The 18,131-nt window shown below is 57.8% G+C and overlaps 1 protein-coding gene across 2 annotated transcripts in view; it reads left to right on the top strand.

The window, feature by feature from the left end:
* STUM (stum, mechanosensory transduction mediator homolog) overlaps positions 1–10,963 on the top strand; it is a 55,045-nt gene extending 44,082 nt beyond the window's left edge. For both annotated transcript variants that reach the window (XM_059412891.1, XM_059412892.1), the window contains 2 exons: positions 782–961; positions 5,231–10,963. In XM_059412891.1, the coding sequence (XP_059268874.1) occupies positions 782–961; positions 5,231–5,265 (215 nt within the window). In that variant the 3' untranslated portion in view covers positions 5,266–10,963. The remainder of the gene's footprint in view (positions 1–781; positions 962–5,230) is intronic.
* Positions 10,964–18,131: the final 7,168 nt, after the last annotated feature.

Raw genomic sequence — 18,131 nt, 5'->3', positions numbered from 1 at the left:
TAGCTTTTCTGCAGGCTGGCCACAGGGCTCAGAGCCCACGGAGGAGAGAGCCTGGCTCCAGGAAGATGTCACTAAGTGCAGGGACATGTGTCCCTAGCACGTGCAGGGATCTGGGAAGTCCTACTGGCTAAGGGACCTGGACTCACCTGCTACGTCGCTTTGTGGCATGTGGATTTTCAGCAAATCTTGGGCCCCCTTTCCCTCCCCTTGCAGATCTGGGGTGTCTAGGGGAACCCCGTCAGAGATGGGTCTCTAAACACGGACACCGGCCTGTGCCTTCTCCACCCTGCAGGAACCTGGGGTCTCTGCTCCTGTCCCTTTGCAATTAGTGAGTGTTCTGGGGGTCACTTCCTGAATTTGCCTCTGTGGGTGGCTTCCGTGTCACCCCAGGGACTCTGGTTCCTACCTCCCAGCTGCTAGACCTTCACAACTTCTGCCACACAAGGTGGATGTCCTTTCCCCAGGCTGTTCACTGTATTCACAGGGGGCTGCACGGTGGCTCCCTTGTGGCAGGGACGGCTTATCATGGCCCCAGGACTGTGCTGGGCCTCAGGACTATGCTGGGCCTGGGCCCACACATCCCGGGGCTGGTGCCTCGGCTCCCGCAGCATGGGGACCAGAGGCGAGCTGGGTCTGAGTGGGAAGGTACTGGACACAGGCCACCCCTCTCCTAGCTCCCTGGGGGTGGCGTTGGATAGCAGGGCCTCCGGCTGGCCGGGAGCATGCGTGTGGCTCTTGCCCCCAGTGCACTCAGAAGGCTGTCCCCTCCGGTGTCTCACAGGCACGTTTGTCTCGGCCTTCGCGGTGCTGTGTGGAGCCCGCACTGACCTCCCGGACAGGCACGTATGCTGTGTCTTCTGGCTCAACATCGCAGCGGCCCTCATCCAGACCCTCACGGCCATCGTCATGGTGGGCTGGATCATGAGCATCTTCTGGGGCATGGACATGGTCATCCTCGCCAGTGAGTAGCCACCCATGCGTCCGGGGGCTGGGCTGGAGGAGGGGCTGGTGCTGGATGGTCTGGGCCATGTGGTCTCGCCGGGGGGAGCACCTTGCCGGGAGGTCTCCTCCTCCCTGGGGCCGGGCGCTTAGGAAGGCGCACCTGTGTGCTGGTTACGGGAGTCTGCAGCTGCCTGGCAGAGGGGACCCTTCCCCTGTCCCTGACCCTGACCCCCCGCATGCCCAGCCCCATGCCTGCAGGGAGTCCTGAGCCCGAGGGTGTGAACGAGACAGGATGGAGCTTCTGACCAGCTCAAACACCTTGGACATCCTCCTTGTTGAGGGAACAGCCCCAGACCACCTTGGGTAGCCGAGGTGCGGTCCGTGTGCCTGGTGGTCCCAGTTTCCAGAAAGAAGGAGAACCCACGTGGCCTCCCTGCCCACGGGAAGTCCTGTAACTATGGGTTGTTGTGCTGTTGTGTTTGGTTTTTATAGCCAGACAGTACGGTTTTCTCCTTCCTTTGACCTAAGTGTGGCTCCTTCTTGAGGGGACCTTCACCCATCATTTAGTACAAACTTGAGTCAGACACAAAACTGTTTTGAGAAAGTGCCTGACGTTACAGAGCTCACCGGATGGACATAACATCTGTGAAGTAACCTTGAGCTCTTAGAGCAGACACTGCACGTGGCCGGTGTTTTCACATGTTCTGTCCACGCCACCGTGGACTCCCATGGACAGGGACCGCATCCCCTCAGGCACCGTGTTGCCCTCTCTTCATGCCCCAGGGACCCCCTGGTGTCCTGTGCAACAAAGCCCCTCCTGGGCTGGCCTGTCAGTGCCAGAGGGTGGATGTGAGTTATGGGGAATGAGCTAGAACAATCTAGAATGACCCGTAGCTGACTCCCTCTGGTTTCAGGGTCCTCTGGGGAGGCAGGGCACACACAGCTGCCAGGCCAGGCCAAGCCTCCGGTCAGTGACCAGTCAAGCCACGGGCCAGAAAAAATTGCAGGTCCCAGAGCCCAACTGGGGTCCCCTGGAGCCAGTTGGTTGGGCAGACTTGCCACCTGGAAGCAGGACATCCAGCAAGAGAGGTCCGAGAGGCAGTGGCAGACCCTGGGAGGTGGGGGCCAGCCAGAAGAACAGGAGGGGACCAGCAGGCCTGGCCAGAGCTCCGGGGGTGGGTGGGTTGGCCCCGGGGAGGGCTAGGCTGCAGAGGGCTGCTCTCAGGGCAGGCACAGGAAGGCTCTCAGGGAGGACCGGTACTCTGGGAGGGGAGCAGGCAGAAGAGTCAGAGACCCAGGCAGGCCCGCCATGGGCGCCTCGCCCTGTGCCCGGGAACAGGGACTGTAGAGCCCGAAGCTTCCCCGGGGGCATGTGCGATGGCCCACTGGCTCCTGACCCTTTCCCATTTGGGACCTGGGGGCCTTGCTGTGGGACACGTCCTCAGCCGTAGTCGGAAGGCCTGACCCCGAACGAGGCCTGACCCCTTTGACGGCTTCCTCCTGCGTGACCCCATTGTCTGGCCAGGTGCTTGGGCACCTGAAGGAGGAGACTTTCCCCTCAAGTAGAATGCACCTGCGTCACCCAGCTCCCTTTCAGTGAATGGGTGCCTTGTTCCTAGAGCTTTCTGGTTGTTTTTATCTTGGTCTCCCTTAAAACCCAGGGGTTTTAAACACCACAGGGTCTGTGTCTTAAAGATAACTGGAAGGGCCCCCTGATCAGATCCTAGACTAGGAAGCATGGACCCTGATGAGTCAGATGGGGCCTCTTCCTCTTCCTCTCTTTGCATCACCCCAGACTGTAGGCTCAGCCAGAAAGTCTGGCCCTGTGGCTGGCACTGAGAGTGCAGCCGGGATGCTTGGTGTGAGAAGCCGGGTTCCCACCCCGCCCCGGGGCCCCGGGCCCTTGCTGTGGCCACTCAGCTTCTTGGATGTCTGCACACTGGCCCCGGGGATGCTGGTTTTTGCACCAGACTTTTCAGACGTGGCTGCAGGAGAAAACCCACCACACCTCACCCCTGCCCACTGGCTATGCCGCCTGCCGGACTCAGCCACCTATCTTGGCAGGGGTGACTCGTTCCAGAAAGCAAACCTGCCCCGGAAGGATGTGTAATCACTGCTGTTGAGAGGCGGCTGCAGGCTGGGGGTGGCTCCAAGGGACGCGGAGCACACAGGTCCTGCGGGGGATGGTGACTTTGCCAGGAGGTCCCACAAGGGACTCATCTGTCCTAACTGATAGTTGGATGAGGGCCGTTCTTTCTGGGTCCACTCCAGCCCCTTGCTGCAAAAATGAAGGAAACCTCTTAGCTGGAACAGTAGAGGATGATTAAAAAAAAAAAAAAAGGTTTTACTTATTTATTTGAGAGAGAGAGACAGACAGACAGAGAACAAGCAGGGGCTAGTGGCAGGCAGAGGGAGAGGGAGAAGCAGACTCCCTGCTGAGCAGAGGGCTTTATCCCAGGACCCCAAGATCATGACTTGAGCGGAAGGCAGGCACTTAACGACTGAGCCCCCCAGGCACCCTGAGGATGACCTTCCACACAGCACTGGCCAGGGGGTCATCAACACATACACCATCCAGAAAAGCCGCGAAGAGGGCGAGCAAGGAATTGCAGACCTAAGCAGACGTTAAAGTCCGGGACATAAGCAAGCCACTCTGTTGATGATAACAACGAGCCCAGCACAGTCTGTCCTGGTCGAGGATGGAGAAATATGGGGTCGTTCCCCATGCTCTCTGCCCCATGTCCACCCCAACACGACACCGTCTGCTTACCCATCTGCATGTTCTCCACACGGGACTTCGGCGCCTCTGCCGGTCCATTGGGGTATCTGCAGCAGGAGATCTGTTTGCCTCTGTCTGTCCCCAGGCATTAGGATGTATGTACAGGACTCCTGTCTCTATACGGGGTGACCACACAGAGCCCGGCTGGGGCCAGGAGGGAGCATCTCAACCTCCTGAGCATGTCCCGCAGCCGTCCCCTCGCAGGTGCACCTAGCACACTGAGCCCCTCGGGGCCCGCGGTCGGCTTCTCCAGGCAGGTGGGGCTGAGCCCAGAGGGAGGGTCAGCAGGTGGCCTCAGGGGAGGAGTGCGCTTGGCTGAGTTGTGGGGCTGCAGGCTATGAACCTGGGGTGGGGAGAGCTCTGGCCACACGCCCCAGTCCCAGCACCCACCTGCCGGTCTCCAGAGCCCGGGCAGAGCGCTTACACATCCTGATGCTTTTTAGACTTCCGCCAGTCCTTCTGGTCTCTGTTTTCACCCTGTTTTCTTTTTCTCTTTTCCTCCTTTCCATCCTGCGGCTTCACATCCCTGTGTTGCCCCCAAGTTTCCCAAGGTGAGTCTGCTGGTGGGCGCAGGGCCCCCAGCCAGGGCTGCTGCCCCCCCACTGCGCACCACTCTCCCTCACACGTTCACCCCAGCGGGCCGCCGGGCTTTCGTCTTGTTTTTGGTTTTTATCTATTTTCATTTATTTTTGTGCTTCTGTATATCTTCTTTGTGTTTTTGTTTGGTGGGATTTCTAGCTGTAGTGTGGAAAGTGTTAAAGTGTAGACAGAAGTCTGGGGCCTAGCACATTGGGCCTGCAGTGGCTTTAACAACACATGGTCACTCCTGTGTCGTCTGTGATGTCATTTTTTTCCTGCATTTCCCGCATATGATTCAGACTTAAAATTGGTGAATAGTTTGGTAAATAATGAGAGAAAAAAACCGTTAGGTCCTCAGAAACTCCTCTGGAGCTAAGTTGCCAGCTCTCAGTGGGGTGGGAGGCATTTCACCAATCCCAAACTCATAACTTCATCCCAGTGGTCTTGTGACGGTCAACAGTGTTTTAAAGGCTCGGAGTCCTCGGTCATGTTTGTCTGTGTCCCAGACGTCCGGCTGATTGAACAGACACATGGTGACGGTCTTCTGTGTCCTGTCTTGCTGTTTTTCTTTCCGTCCTCCTCTCTGTCCACACATCCCAGGTGCCTGGCTTTCGGGGATGGAGGCCCACCCAGCAATCTCCTGGGCAGTGGTTTCGGGGCATGTCGATCACCGTGCCCCCCACCCCCCATCCCGGATGCCCTCCTGTCCCATAACCTCATCAAACCCAAGGTTCCACAGTTCTTCCTGCATCTTTCTGTTCTGGTTAAAAAGCTCATGCCCTCCAGAAAAGGTGGACCCTGAGTATAGCAGTCATTCACACCCTAGTGTGAATAAGATTTCATGACCATATTGCAGTTTACAGGCACCTCCTGGAGAAATCCTGTAGGAAGTATGCATCTCACTGTCTCTCCTCTTCTTCTTCCACACAGGATACAAGGAGCAGGGCATCCCACAGCAGCTGTGAGTCGAAGGCGCTGCCGAGAATTCCAGGGTGGTCCCATGAGGGCTGCGCCAGGCTGCAGTGGGCACCGGGACCTCACTTGCTCTTCTGCCATCTCCCGGGGTTGGAGTGGAAGAGGGGGATTTAAAAAACATTATTTATTTTGAAAACGCATCTGCTGTTCTTGGCAGGCTGCGAGGCTGCCAGCCCCTCCCCCTGCTCCAGAAAGACACAGGCTCCCAGAGCATCTCAGGTGGGGTGGAGGGTGGGGAGTGGGGGGAGGTATCGCGGACAGCGAGGCTGGGATGCTCGGCTTGCCCCTACCCTGCACGTCGCCCTGCCCCCTGCCAGGGTGCCCCAGAGCTGCCAGGCAGGGGCAGGGTTCAGTGGACCCTTCCTCTGGGTCCCCAGCCCCCATCTGACTGTTTGGTCTCCCTGGGGCCGCGCCAGGGCAGGAATGAGCCAGGGCAGGAGTGAGCACCCAGCCCGGTGTGGAAAGGTCGGCTGTGCCCTCCGCCATCCCAGGGCTGCCTGGGGACGGGTCCCCAAAAGTCTCTCCTGGCCCTGTGCTCCCTTACTGCAGCCTACCGTTCACCCACCCTCCCTCCTCGCCACTGAAATCTCTGGGCCTGGGTGTGTTTTGACCTTTGTTTCCCTAGACAGCGGCTGGCGACTCCATCTCTGGGCAAAAGGGCTTGCCAGGTGTGCAGACGCAGGCTTCCCAGTGCAGGTGTGGGCGAGCACAGGCCTGCTGAGCCTTTACATTATACAGAATACCACGCCTGGTCCATAGTCCTCCTAAAATCCTTGGGGCTGGATGGGTCTCTGAGTTCAGAAAACGTGTATCTGAGACGGAGTGAGACCCATTTACCATGCGTTTCCTAACACCCCCGCAGTCCGGGGCACCTCCCGACCGCCAAGCGCATGACTGATTTTGCAGAGAACCCTGTGAAAAGTCAGACTAATTGGGATTAATAAAAACCATGAATAGCCTCAGCTTGCTTGGTTCAGGTCAGATCTTGGCCTAAATAAGTTATGGAAGAAAACTTAGCATTCGAGAGCTTTTGGGGGATTTAGAATTGAAAAAAAAAATTGTCTGGGGTGGCGGACCTGTTTCTGAAAATCCTTCTTGCGGGGCCTGGGACTCCTGCTGGGGTCACGCGGGGATTCCTCCCTTTCCAAAGGGGTGGTAGGGGCCTTCACAGCGCCTGCCTGCATGGTTGTTGGGGAGTTGGACCCTGATGGGGGAGGGACTCACGGGAGGTGTTGGGGCCACTGCAGGTTGGGGATTGCTCTGAAGTGGAGAGAGAGGCCATTCAAAGTCACGGTGGATGTCTACATGTCTGTTTTCATTTGCTTCCTAACATGGGAATGGTGAAACTGGGGTACTGGCCCAAAGCTGTTTACAGAACCTCTTAGACTCCCTGGGAGAGGGCTTTTCTTGTCTGTTGGAGACTCAGAGTGTGGCCAGGGCTGGCGAGGTGCCCTGACTGGCCTTTTCCTGTCGCTGGGTGGGTGTGTTTGGGGAGCCTGCCGCTGGACAGGCCACCTTGCTCCCCAAGCCCACTCACCTCCCCCTCTGGGCTTTCTGATTCTCGTCCTGCCAGGGACATGGGGCCTTGGGCTCCCTGTGGGTCGGGTAGCTCTGGCCCACCGTGGAGACCCAAATCCCTTGCCCGGAGCTCGGCTGCACTCTCTGAACAGCCGGCTGTGTCTTTTTTTTCCTGCCCTCCTTCCCTCCCGACCCCAGCCAGGCCTTTGCTGCTGCTGCTGCTGCTTCTTTTGTGCTTGGAATCCTGTGCATTTTCAAGGCGTGGGACCAGCTTTGGTTTCATTCAGAAAGCCAGAGCCTTTTAGAGTGTGAAGATGGCATCCCCTGCCCGGTAGACAGTAGGTGGCTGCTGGTGGCGCCCTGGGAAGCTGTGTCAGTGTGGGAGCCTCCCCTGTAGCCAGGTCGGAGGAGCAGTACCCCGCTGCCCTCTTCCCCCACATGCTTGAAGGGACCACGGGGAGGACCACGGGCCTCAGGCGCAGCTCCCCGCGGTGGAAGCAAGGATCTTGCATTCCCTGCTTGGGTGGCTGCTGAGGGGGACAGAAGAGAGAGCAATTTATGGGACGTGCTTAGTGGTGATCCAGACCCGGGTGGGGGTTTCTTGAGTGAACCCCGGTGTGGGATGGGTAATACAGGGGTTTGTGGGCTCGGAAGGATGGCTCCCCTCGGCTGCCAGCTGCTTCCGAACTCGAGGGAATGTCAGCCTCCGGAGGAAGCTCTTCCCGTGGAGCTGGTGTGTGCGAGGATGGAGGCACCCCCGTCCTCTGAACCCCCAGTCTGTGAGAACAGCTGCGTGGGAGAACGGCTTGAGATAGCAGCTCTCTACATGAGACTGTGGCCTTGGTGTCACCGGCTGAGACCAGGGTCGGGAGGTGAGGAAGGGCCCTGCAGAAGGGTGCCTTCCCTCTGCCGCCCCCGAACCACGTGTCCGCCCCAACGACAAGGACAGCCTCCAGGTGTTGGGCCCTTGCCAGGCTTGCTGCGGCTCCTTGGGCCGCCTATGACCCCTACCAACAATCCTGGCAGGGGGGACGTGAGTATGCGGAACTTCCAGAGGGCAGGGCTGAGGCATTGGGAGAATAAGGCCCCGAACGTGCAGCTCACGGCCTGTGGCAAAGCCTTGCTGCAGAGGGGATGAGATCTCTGAGCCAGAGGGGCCTCTGGATGGCCTTGCCCGTGGAAGTAGCAGGTGACAGGAAAAGCCTCCTCAGCAAGGACTGGACGGTTCCACCACACGCTGTCCTGGGCGGCCCGCCAACCCACAGCCCAGAGCAGGAGTGGGAGCGGGCAGAGGATTGCTCCCAGCCCTCTGATCCCCCACGTCCCAGAGGCTTGGCGGGGACTTCAGCCTTGTGCAGACGCCACGAGGACCGAGGAGCAGTGGGGAGCACGCGAACTCAAGAGGGTCGAGAAAGCCACATGGTCCGAATTTCCCCAGGAAGGACAGGGACCTCAGAAAAACCGAACACTGAGCCCCGAGGCCCCAGAGAATGCCTTCCAGAGTCCTGAGACGCTGGAGGAGGAAGCCCGGGGTCCACAGAGGTGGTCCTTCTGCACCAGCCCAGCTTTTTAAACTGCCCCCGAAATCTACTATGTTTTCTTTAGTGAACCCCATCCCTGCGCAGATGGGGGCGAGTTTGCGAAGGCCACTTGGGGGAGTGGGGCAGGGCCGATGTGGGGCCCCATCCTGTCCTCAGCCCAGAGGCCTTCGTGACCTGGAAGGTTTTCTCTGGTGGTGATGCGGGCTGCCCGGGCCTATGGAATTGGCTTAGGGATGACTGACCTTGACGTGTCCCCTGGTTGGTGGCGCAGGCCCTTGTTGGCTCCTGTGGTTGGTTTGTTTGGGAGGCTTACAACAGAGAGACTGGAGGCGGACGGGCACCCTCAGAGGTTTCCCAGCCGCGTTGACCATCCCCAGAGATTGGGACCTCGCAGGGGCGGGGGTGTTGTGTGAGCTACTCCCCATGAACCCACCTGAGGCTGAACAAAGCCAGAGCGCCTTCTACTCAGGGGTCCCCCAGGCTGGAAAGGGGTAGCTCTTGCAAGCAGGGCCCTGTGATCCTTTGTGTGTGCAGCAAGCACCCAGCGTGCCTGCTGCGGCCTGAGGGGGGCTCCCAGGGGGCAGCTCTGGGGTCTCCTCACCTGCTCTTCCCGCCGTGCAGGTGAAACAGCAAGGTGAGCGGAGGCAGGAGGCCGGGCTGTGGGAGGGGAGGCTGGGGGCTGCCTGAGCTGGGGGCTGCTGGTTTGGGTCCAGCAATTCTCACCTGTTGGGCTCTGAGAACTTGTGAACGTTCGCGGGGTCACGGAGGCATGCAAGCACGGCTCGACTGGATAACCTGCCCTAATCTAATCCCTGTGCTGCTGGGGAGCCCCGTGCCCCAAACACTAGGGCCAGTTCCAGCTCAGTGCTTTCTCTCCTCCCGTCTTGTGCCTCAGCTGGACCATCTGTACGCGAGGCAGCCAATACCAGTCCCATTTCTGTCAGAGCAGAGGCCTTGGAGGATGGCCCCAGGGCCCCGCAGAGGCAGAGGCTGAGGCCATGGGCCCCATCGACGGAAATGGCCACACTGGAGCCGGGACTCTTTCTAGTGATAGACACTGCGCTCTCTCCCCTCCTGATTCTGTCGCATGGGCAGGCGGATGATAGGGCCGTCTTTGTAGGTGTCCTGAGTTTCCAGTACAAGTTGTCTCTCTGGACTTAATCCCCAGTTCTGTCCCCGTCTGCCTGGATTTGCCAGCATGCCGGCCACCCGCAGGCCAGGCCACTGGCACCCTAGGCAGGCAGAAGCACAGACATATGCACACTCCCTTACACATGTGTGTGTACTCCCCCCACCCCAAACACATGTTCACAGCCCCTCCAGCTGCTGGGTGAGGGCAGGACTCAGGGTTGGGACCTTGACATCCACAGAGGGTCCCCTCATACCGCCCAGGAGCCGTACCTCCAGCATGGGCCCTGGCAGGTGGCACTTGTCCTCATCACCCAACACGGCCCAGATGCACACAGTTCACTTGATCCCGAAGGGCCTCTGTGCCTGGAGCTCTTCCTCCCAAGGTCCATGGTTCCACACCCCCAGCCACCAAACCCGGCTGGCCTTCGTGGGAGGAACGACATGGGTCTCCCAGAGAGGAGGGGACCATGATCCCTTTCTGGGCTCTTCTGTGGCTGCAGGTAGTCCTCCCCACCGTCCTCCCCGCCCCCCAGCCCTGGCCTCAGGATGTGAAGCAGTGAGGAGAGACAGGCAAGGTCATACCCACCCCACTTTCTGGGTGAGCATCTGGCTAGTGTCCCAACCAGGGAGCTGTTGGCGGTGGCCCTAAGTGACCAGGGCGTGCCATGAGAACACTTGGCTGGCCCTTTGCACAGGCTAAGGTAAACATGCCATTGTAAATGGTACCAAATTTTTGAAAACAAAGTACATTAAAAAAAAAAGAAACACTGATTCTGTGCATATTAGCTGAATTTATATTTGGATGAGTGTTGTGCTGTGATTTATAGTTTTCAATACGTGAGCGACTTTGGGTCTCTCTTCCTCCTGTTGAAAGAATTGCTATCCATTTCTCTTGTTCTCTGCCAAGACCCTCTCCCAAACCTCCCAGGGCTTCCTCATTTTATCTCTGTCCAGACCCATGGGGGTCACCCCCCACCCCCAGCTGCTGCCCCTGGGATCCTCGCCGGCCAAGGGGTTCTTCAGCCCATCCCAGTGACTGGAGCCTCCATCGGTTATACAAGAGGAAGAAATTCTCCAGCTGGGGACCTAGAGAAGCTTCCAGACTTGCAGTCTGGGGCCCAGGCCAGTCTGTGGCTTGGCCTTCCCCGCAGCCTCAGAACCCAGTCGCCACCAGTCCCACCTCCCGACTGCCACTGGCCAGGTCCTCACAGCCCCTGGAGGTGCAGGGCAGGGTCCTGACCTCCCCGGTGCCCCACCAGCTTCGGAAGTCCCAGCTCAAGCCCCGTGGTCATCCGTGTAATGGGAAACAGCGTGCATGACCGTCTAAACCTGTGTGTACATATCTCTGTGTACATATTTATATTCTGATTATAAATATACAAAGCATGGCATCTCTTTGGCATTCCAAGTTTGTGTTTTTTAAATCCTGGAAATAAGGCTTTAGGAACTTTTTCTTCCTTTCTCTCTTTTCTATGTAATAAACATTCATGTGACCTTTCTGGTGGCTTCTCAAAGCCCCCGCGTGCTTTTTTTTCCAGCTGATTGGACCTTGACTTACGCCCTCTCTCTGTGACATCTGCTTGTACAGTGGTCTCAACACGAAGAATGTCCTTCCCCGGGGTCTTCTGGGGACCCCCATGTTTGGCGATCATATCCCTCTGCCGGTGGGAGTCTGCCCACTCAGGCATCAGGGCCCCCCCGGGTTTACCAGAAGGCAGGGCAGAGTCTCCCCTCCAGCTCCACCGTGGACCAGCTGGGAGGGAAGCATGTGGAAGCGTTAGGACACGGTTAGGAGGACTTGCAAGGAGCAGATTGGCTATAACTGGCAGAGCTGAAGGGAGCTGGGAGGGAGGTGCGGGGCTCAGTCCTCGGCCCCACTGGTATTTGCTAACGGGCCGGGACCCGCAGAGTTTGTGGAATCCGTGAAATCCATGGATGAAGACAGTGGCTAGAACAGATGAGCACGGGGGAGCTGAGAGCTCCTGACAGGAGGCGGTAATCCAACCAGATGAAATCTGTGAGCCGAGGAGAGAGCCGCCCTGGGCCGTCCTCACGCCCGCGAGTCAGGGGCGCACTATGCCGCGTTCTAGAAGCCTCAGTCTGCAGAGAGGCGCAGCCCAGGGAGCCCTTTCTTGATCCAGAGACTCAGATCATGGTGGGAACGCTGTCTGACAAGGAATGCTTTCCGCAGGCTGTGTGGCCGCAGAAGTGCCCCTTCTGGGGGCGGGGAGATGTTGGGCATCTACTCCCCAGAACCCCAGGCTCAGGGACAGGCTCGGACCTGCCTGTTTCCTCCTGCGGGGGAGGTGCCTGGAGGTCTGCAGTTGGGTCCATGGACTGGCCATGGCCTTCAGAGAAGACCCTCCAGCCGGGTGGCTGAAAGCTTCTCACATAGAAGCCAGGAGTTACTGAGGAGAAGAGGGGAGCCCCAGAGAAAGAGGAGACAGCGTGAGGGCCACCCGTGTGAAAGGGGTGTGGGTTCACAGCTCGGGCAGCTGGATAGCCTGGGCCCAGGGCCCCTCGAGACAGACATGCAGGCCTGGCTGGCCGTGGAGAGAGGGAGGGTCTCCTCATCCCACCCTGGGTTCAGGCCCCGAGAAGCTGGCTCTGTGGGGAGTTACCGGGCCAGCAGGAGCCTGCAGCTGTCTTTCCCATCAGAGCCGTGGGGATTTCCATGTCAGGCAAAGAAACTTTCAAAACTGAGTGTCATTGGTGGAGGAAATAAGCCCTTCGAGAACACTTGGATGCTGTCCACATCTCTTGAGGTTCTGGGTCAGGAAGGGGATCCCAGAGGGCAGGGGCTGGGGATCTTGCCTCTGCTCTTGGCTTCTGGGGAAACTCAAAACCTATCCGGGATCTTTCAAAGAAGCTGAGGTGGGATGAATGGATTTTATCACCAAGAAAACAGTGTCACTGCTTTGAGCATTGGGGGTCCCCAGGATCTGCACCTGCTCTCACCCCTCCCATTCAAATCCTGGCGGAGCTCAAGAACAGCACCCCTGGGGTACCCTCTCACCCCGGGGAGAGACAGACTGCTCTCACTTCCTCTGCCCTCCACCCCTCTGCTCTGCTGGGGGGACGCTGCCCATGGCTCCACTCACCCCATCCCAGCCCAGCCAGTAGCTCATCTCGCTCACCGAGTGAGCCTGCGAAGATGGAGAGCTTTCCTGAGACCTTGGGGATTGTCCTCTTCAGTTCTGGGGCTGTAGTTTATAAGCCTGAAGGCATCTCTGGCCACGGTTCCTGCCTCTTGGAGACGCCAGACAAGATACCAGTGTGCGGAGATGCAGAGAAGGTCTCAGTCCTGCCTCCTCCTGGAGGCCAGTCTTCACCACCAGCCCTCTGTGTTCCCGGCCCTCCTGCCTCCTGGGCTCTGCCCTTCCTATCTGCAAACTGGAGCTAATAACAAAAAGCCCTAAAGCTATCTTTGCTCCCGAGAGTCTCCTCTGACCCTCTGTCCTCGCTGACACAGTCCCAGCCTTTGCACAGGACAAACACACCCACATGGGCACGCACCAGACCTGGGCACAGGCTCACTTGCTATCCACAGGTGACCAGCGAGGGACTGGGCCCTTAGACGTCGCCAGCTCTCCTCCCCAGTCCCGGCCTCCCACCTTCCCTCTCCGCCTGCTCCCTCCTAAAATGGGGCACAGTATTTAAAGAAAAAAATTGTAGGGGCACCCGGCTGGCTTGGTTGGTGGCTCTTCATCTCCGGGTTGTGAGTTCGGGCCCCGCGATGACTTAAAAATAAACAAAACTTAAAAAAAAAAAAATAAAGAAAAAATGATATACATGCACAACAGTGCAAATTAAAACTTTTTCCCCCCCCCCATATAAAGAGTTCCAGAACAGGTTAGCACACATGTAGAAATCCTTTCTCCTCCCCTCACCCTGATGGCAGGCGTGGATGCCCGTGGAACATGCAGGGACAGCCAGGACCCCTGGAGCACGCCCCGAGTTGCTTTCTGGTTAGAACATTAGAAAGTCCCAGGACCGAGACCGAGCATCCACTCTGAGCCAAAACTGAACACCGAGGTTGGCGTCGCAAAGCCCTAGGGGGAGTTTTCCACCATCCTGGCCCCTTGGTGGTGTCCTGCTGCCCAGCCCTGCTGGGCTGCCCACCAAGCAAGGACCAGGCCCCTAGTCTCTTTGCAGAGGGAACCAGGTTCGCAGACACGAAGCGCTCCCCCAGACGGTGCCAGGTCCTAGAATAGCTTTATTTCCCTTGTGCCACCTGGCCCCGCTCCAGGCACAGGAAAGGTGGAATTAGGAGGGGTCAGTTGCCAAATGAACACACCTGCTCCCTTCTCCCGAAAATGGAAACTATTTTCTGCAGAGTCCTCTCTGTACCTACTATAGAAACAGGATTTGTTTCCATTGGCTTCCTGCCCATCCGAAGTGTTGGTTACTTAGCCATGCAAATAAGCGTGAGCTAACAGGCCTATGGGCTCAAAGAATTTTAGGTCTCAGAGAAGCCAGCCAGACAGAAAGAGAGCAAACATTTGGAAGAAGATGAACAGCCAAGCCTCAGGAAAGGTGGTGGAATTGGAGGCTCGACAGGGTTTCCAAAACATGTCGTAATTTCAGTGAAAGCATTTCACGTACGAGCTTTGCCCTGGCTTCCTTGTGAGACCCTGGAGGGGGGTGTCCTTTAATGGGGCCTCCTAGGGCCCCAGGTCATTTGGGGGCAGGAATGGCAGCCATACCGGAGCTGCACCTTGCAGAGACGGGGAGAGTTGTGTGCCAGTCCTCATTGCTGCCGTGGCTCGGGGTCACCAAACTGCAAAGATTTCCCAGGGCCTGGAGCTGTGGAAGTTGGGGTGGCTTGTGCTGTGGAGGGGGCCACCCCAAGCGTTCGGTCAGAGTCCATCTCAGAGTCCCTCTCCAGCTGACAGGAGTCTGGATTGGAGACTCCTGTGCCGGTGGAGAAGGGGACACCCTCCAGCCCAAGACTCACCTTCCCAGATTGCTTTGATTACTCCTTGCCAATTATGTGCCCTCTCAATCCTCCTCCAGACCCAGGTGGTCCCCTGGATTTTGCAGAATTCGACTCGGTGAACTTGTAAATGTATCTTTTCCACCACAATAGCGATATGTATTCATTAAAACATTTTGGAAGATTAAAAAAAGTAGTTAAAAGTATTTGTTGGGGCGCCTGGGTGGCTCAGTGGGTTAAGCCTCTGTCTTCGGCTCAGGTCATGATCCCAGGGTCCTGGGATCGAGCCCCACATCGGGCTCTCTACTTGGCAAGGAGCCTGCTTCCTCCTCTCTCTCTCTCTCTGCCTGCCTCTCTGCCTACTTGTGATCTCTCTGTCAAATGAATAAATAAAATCTTAAAAAAAAAAAAGTATTTGTTGGCTGAAAATTACTTGCTATGCATGGACGGCTGCTCTTCTGACGAACTACAAAATCTCAGGATCATGGCGCCCTCTACCGTCTACCTTTTCTGTGAAATCCTCCACCATCTCCCAGGTAAATGGTCACAAATTTCAATGAAAGTCCCCCAAGACGGGGGTTCCCCACCTTCTCCCCACATCCCTCTGCAGGATGTGAATCACTCTCAGAGACACGTTGCCTGGGCCATGTCCTACTTTATAGCCACTTGTACTTGTTAGTCCCTGCGGATCTCGCCAGAACTCAGGACAGAGGGTAAGACAGGGGAGCGGGAAGTGCTCTCTGTCCCCCTCAGGACAATCAGCTCGTCTGCCATCCACCTCCCCTTCTCTTCTGCTCAGGAAACACCTGTGGCCCTTTCCACCACCACTCAGGAGGCCTGGCTTCCAGACGTGTCCTGTTCTGATGGAGGAATCCCAGCGTACACATTTTGGTTGTCAAGGAGTGTGTGTGTGTGTGTGTGTGTGTGTGTGTGTGTGTGTGTGTGTAGGGGTGCAGCATGGAGGGTCAGCACCCCGCACGCTGGGGATGAGGAAAGGGGCCTGCGAGCTGGCTGAGCAGAAGTGTGGGAGGATATGGGAGAACACAGGAGTGGCTGGACCCCACTCCTTCCTTACACATGCACAGAGTTCTAATCCGAAAGCATGCCCGTGGAGAATAGTTTGAAGACACAGAAAACGATAACTAAGAGAGAAAGGAAAACGGCTCGCAGGACTCTGAAGTCGACTCTGTCACTGAATGGGGTACTGTGAGCACTGTCCCACTCGGGCTCCCGGGGACTCGCTCTGGGACTCCAGGCTGCTCATCTGGCTGCCCCCAACGTTCCCGTGGGGCTGTCCCCTCTAGCCAGCTGGCAGTTGGGAGCTAAGCTCTCCTGCCCCAGCCCCCGCCCCAGCCTACAGCGGCTCAGACTGGGTGTCCCCACGTGTCCCTCCCCCCCATACAGCCATAGCCAGCACGGAGGGGCACCCACAAACCCCTTCACACCCTTGCAGCCCATGGCCTGACCTTGTGCTCCTCTGGTCAAGCCTCCTCACTGAGTCTTACCCTCCCCCAGGCTGCTGGCTGCCAGGGGGATCCCTCCACATGCCCCCTCTCGTGCCCGGCTGGGAGAGCCTTTGAGGACAGCTGCATGCCCCACCCTGGCGCCCTGGTCTGTGGGGGGGCCCTGTCCAGCCCTCCAGCCTCACATCCACAGGGACCCCACACGGAGCCTCCTCTGACCACCTGCAGCGATGGCAGACCCTGCGTCCTACTGGTGCCTGCAGCACGTGATTCCCTCCACCCCTCAGCGCTGCCGGATAATTCTGGATAAATTTACCTTGGGGGACACCTCCTCTGCAAAGCCTCTCTGAAGGGTGCTCGTCCCTCTTGGGGGTCAGGTGTCCTGCCCTATGCTGCCACCCCCAACGTGACCCTCTTCCCAGTGCTGGGCACAAGCCCACTCACTGGTCCACCCACACCAAGGGCTCTGATCCCGACTCTGGTTCTGCCAGCAGCATGACCTTGCTCCTGTCTCTGAATTTACACCACACAGGTCATGGCACTAACCATATGCACACCCGCCAGTGGTGAGGGTTGGGAGGTACGGTATGGGCGCTGGCTGTTGGGGACTCCGATGTCATTGCCAAGGCCACTGTGTCCCTGCAGGACCGAGACACCACAGTCTGGGGGTAGCCAGGAAGGTGAGGGAAATTCTAGGGGGATGTTCTGGGGGTATTTCTGGGGGGCCTGGACAAGGCCACCAAGCGACCTGTTCCATGAATGAGCTCCTGCCTCTCTTCCTTTCCTCCTGGAAGGCTGTCCTGCTCAAGGCTGTCCAGAAGGGGGCCCTTTCCCCCACAGCCGCACAGCCGCCTCCGTGGGCGGCAGGCCCGACTTCCCTCCAGCACGTGTGCTCAGAAAGCATGACTAAAATTGGGCACTTGTTTTCCATTGAAGTAAAAAACAGGGCTGCTGCCGACAGCAAATTGTCCCAGTGAGATACTGTTTGCCCATGATTTCCAGAAACTATTTTTAAAATAACCCAAATATGTGTCGCCACATTGAAAACCACAGAACTGAGCGACGCACTCCCCCCACCCCCACACCCCCACACCCCCAAACCGCTTTACTCATTCACAAGTTTGGAAGGTTCGGGATGGAAGGTGGAGCTGGAAACAGTCTGCCATGTTAGTGCACAACAGGGGCGGGGGCTGCCTTGTGTCCCGTTACCCCCTCCCCACCGCCACCCCATTCTCGTGCAGTGGGACTGTGTCTGGAGCAGAGCTGGCTGCGTGAGGGTGTAGTGGAGCACCCTGCTCAGACGGGTGGGGCCCCCTGCATGAGCTGGCTGTGGCAGAACTCGCCCTTGGCTTTGGGCAATGAGTGGGAAGCCTGGAACGGGTCCTCCCCAGAAACCAACCTGCCAGACCTTGAGCTTGGACATCCAGCTTCCAGAGCTGTGAGAAAATAAATTTGTGCTGGGGGAAGCGCTTCCTATCTCATGTTTTTATTATCAGTATTATATCAGACTAGTTTTTTTCTTGTTGAAAAAAACCCAGAACTGCAAGCCTTCACATCCAGCTGAGGTGTGAAATCTCTCTTCTTGCTGGATTTTCTGCTCCCGCCTCCCTGCTCGGGCCCATCTGTGCCTGGCACACGAACGAGCAGGGGCTGGCCTCGGCTGTGGTGGCAAAGAGAGAAAGGACATGCACATGTGTCTTGGTGTCTGTGAGAACAGGATGCAGCTTCTGTCTTTCAGTGGAAGGGCGTGTGAGCTGGCCTGCGAACTGGCAGTCTGTGGGGGTGTCAGGGGACAATGATGACTCTGTTTGTCTGTGTGCAAGGGTCTCTGGGGGAAGGGAGGCTGCGGGGGGGCTGTGCTCGCTTACAGGGTCACCTGGAGTCTAGAAAAGACAGTGCTTCCCAGAGAGCTCCTGAGCCAGGCCGTCACACCCCCAGCTCAAATCCTCTGGGGCTGGTGGAATTCTGGGTCCTGCCTGTTGTGGGGGCCAGAGCCAGAGCCTGGGCTCTGCAGCTCAGCCCTCACCCCCCTGAGGGCTATGCTTGGGACCAACATGGCTTGGGCCTTGTCAGGTTTCTAGTCACCAGGACCCATGGCTTGACCACAGGCCACTCCCCAAATCCTGTGATGCAGCCGTGTGCCTGCACCAACCCTGCTGCTCGGTGGGGAGACTCAGTTGCATGGGGTCATGGAAAGGGCTTGAGTCGGTCGCTTACCAGCTGTGTGTTCTTAAATAAGTTCCTCACCCTCTCTGTGTCTCTGCTTT

The sequence above is a fragment of the Mustela nigripes genome, chromosome 10, assembly GCF_022355385.1.
Source record: "Mustela nigripes isolate SB6536 chromosome 10, MUSNIG.SB6536, whole genome shotgun sequence".
NCBI lineage: Eukaryota > Metazoa > Chordata > Mammalia > Carnivora > Mustelidae > Mustela > Mustela nigripes.
Note: the sequence above shows the minus strand (reverse complement) of the source record. Positions and strands in the feature narration are given on the sequence as shown.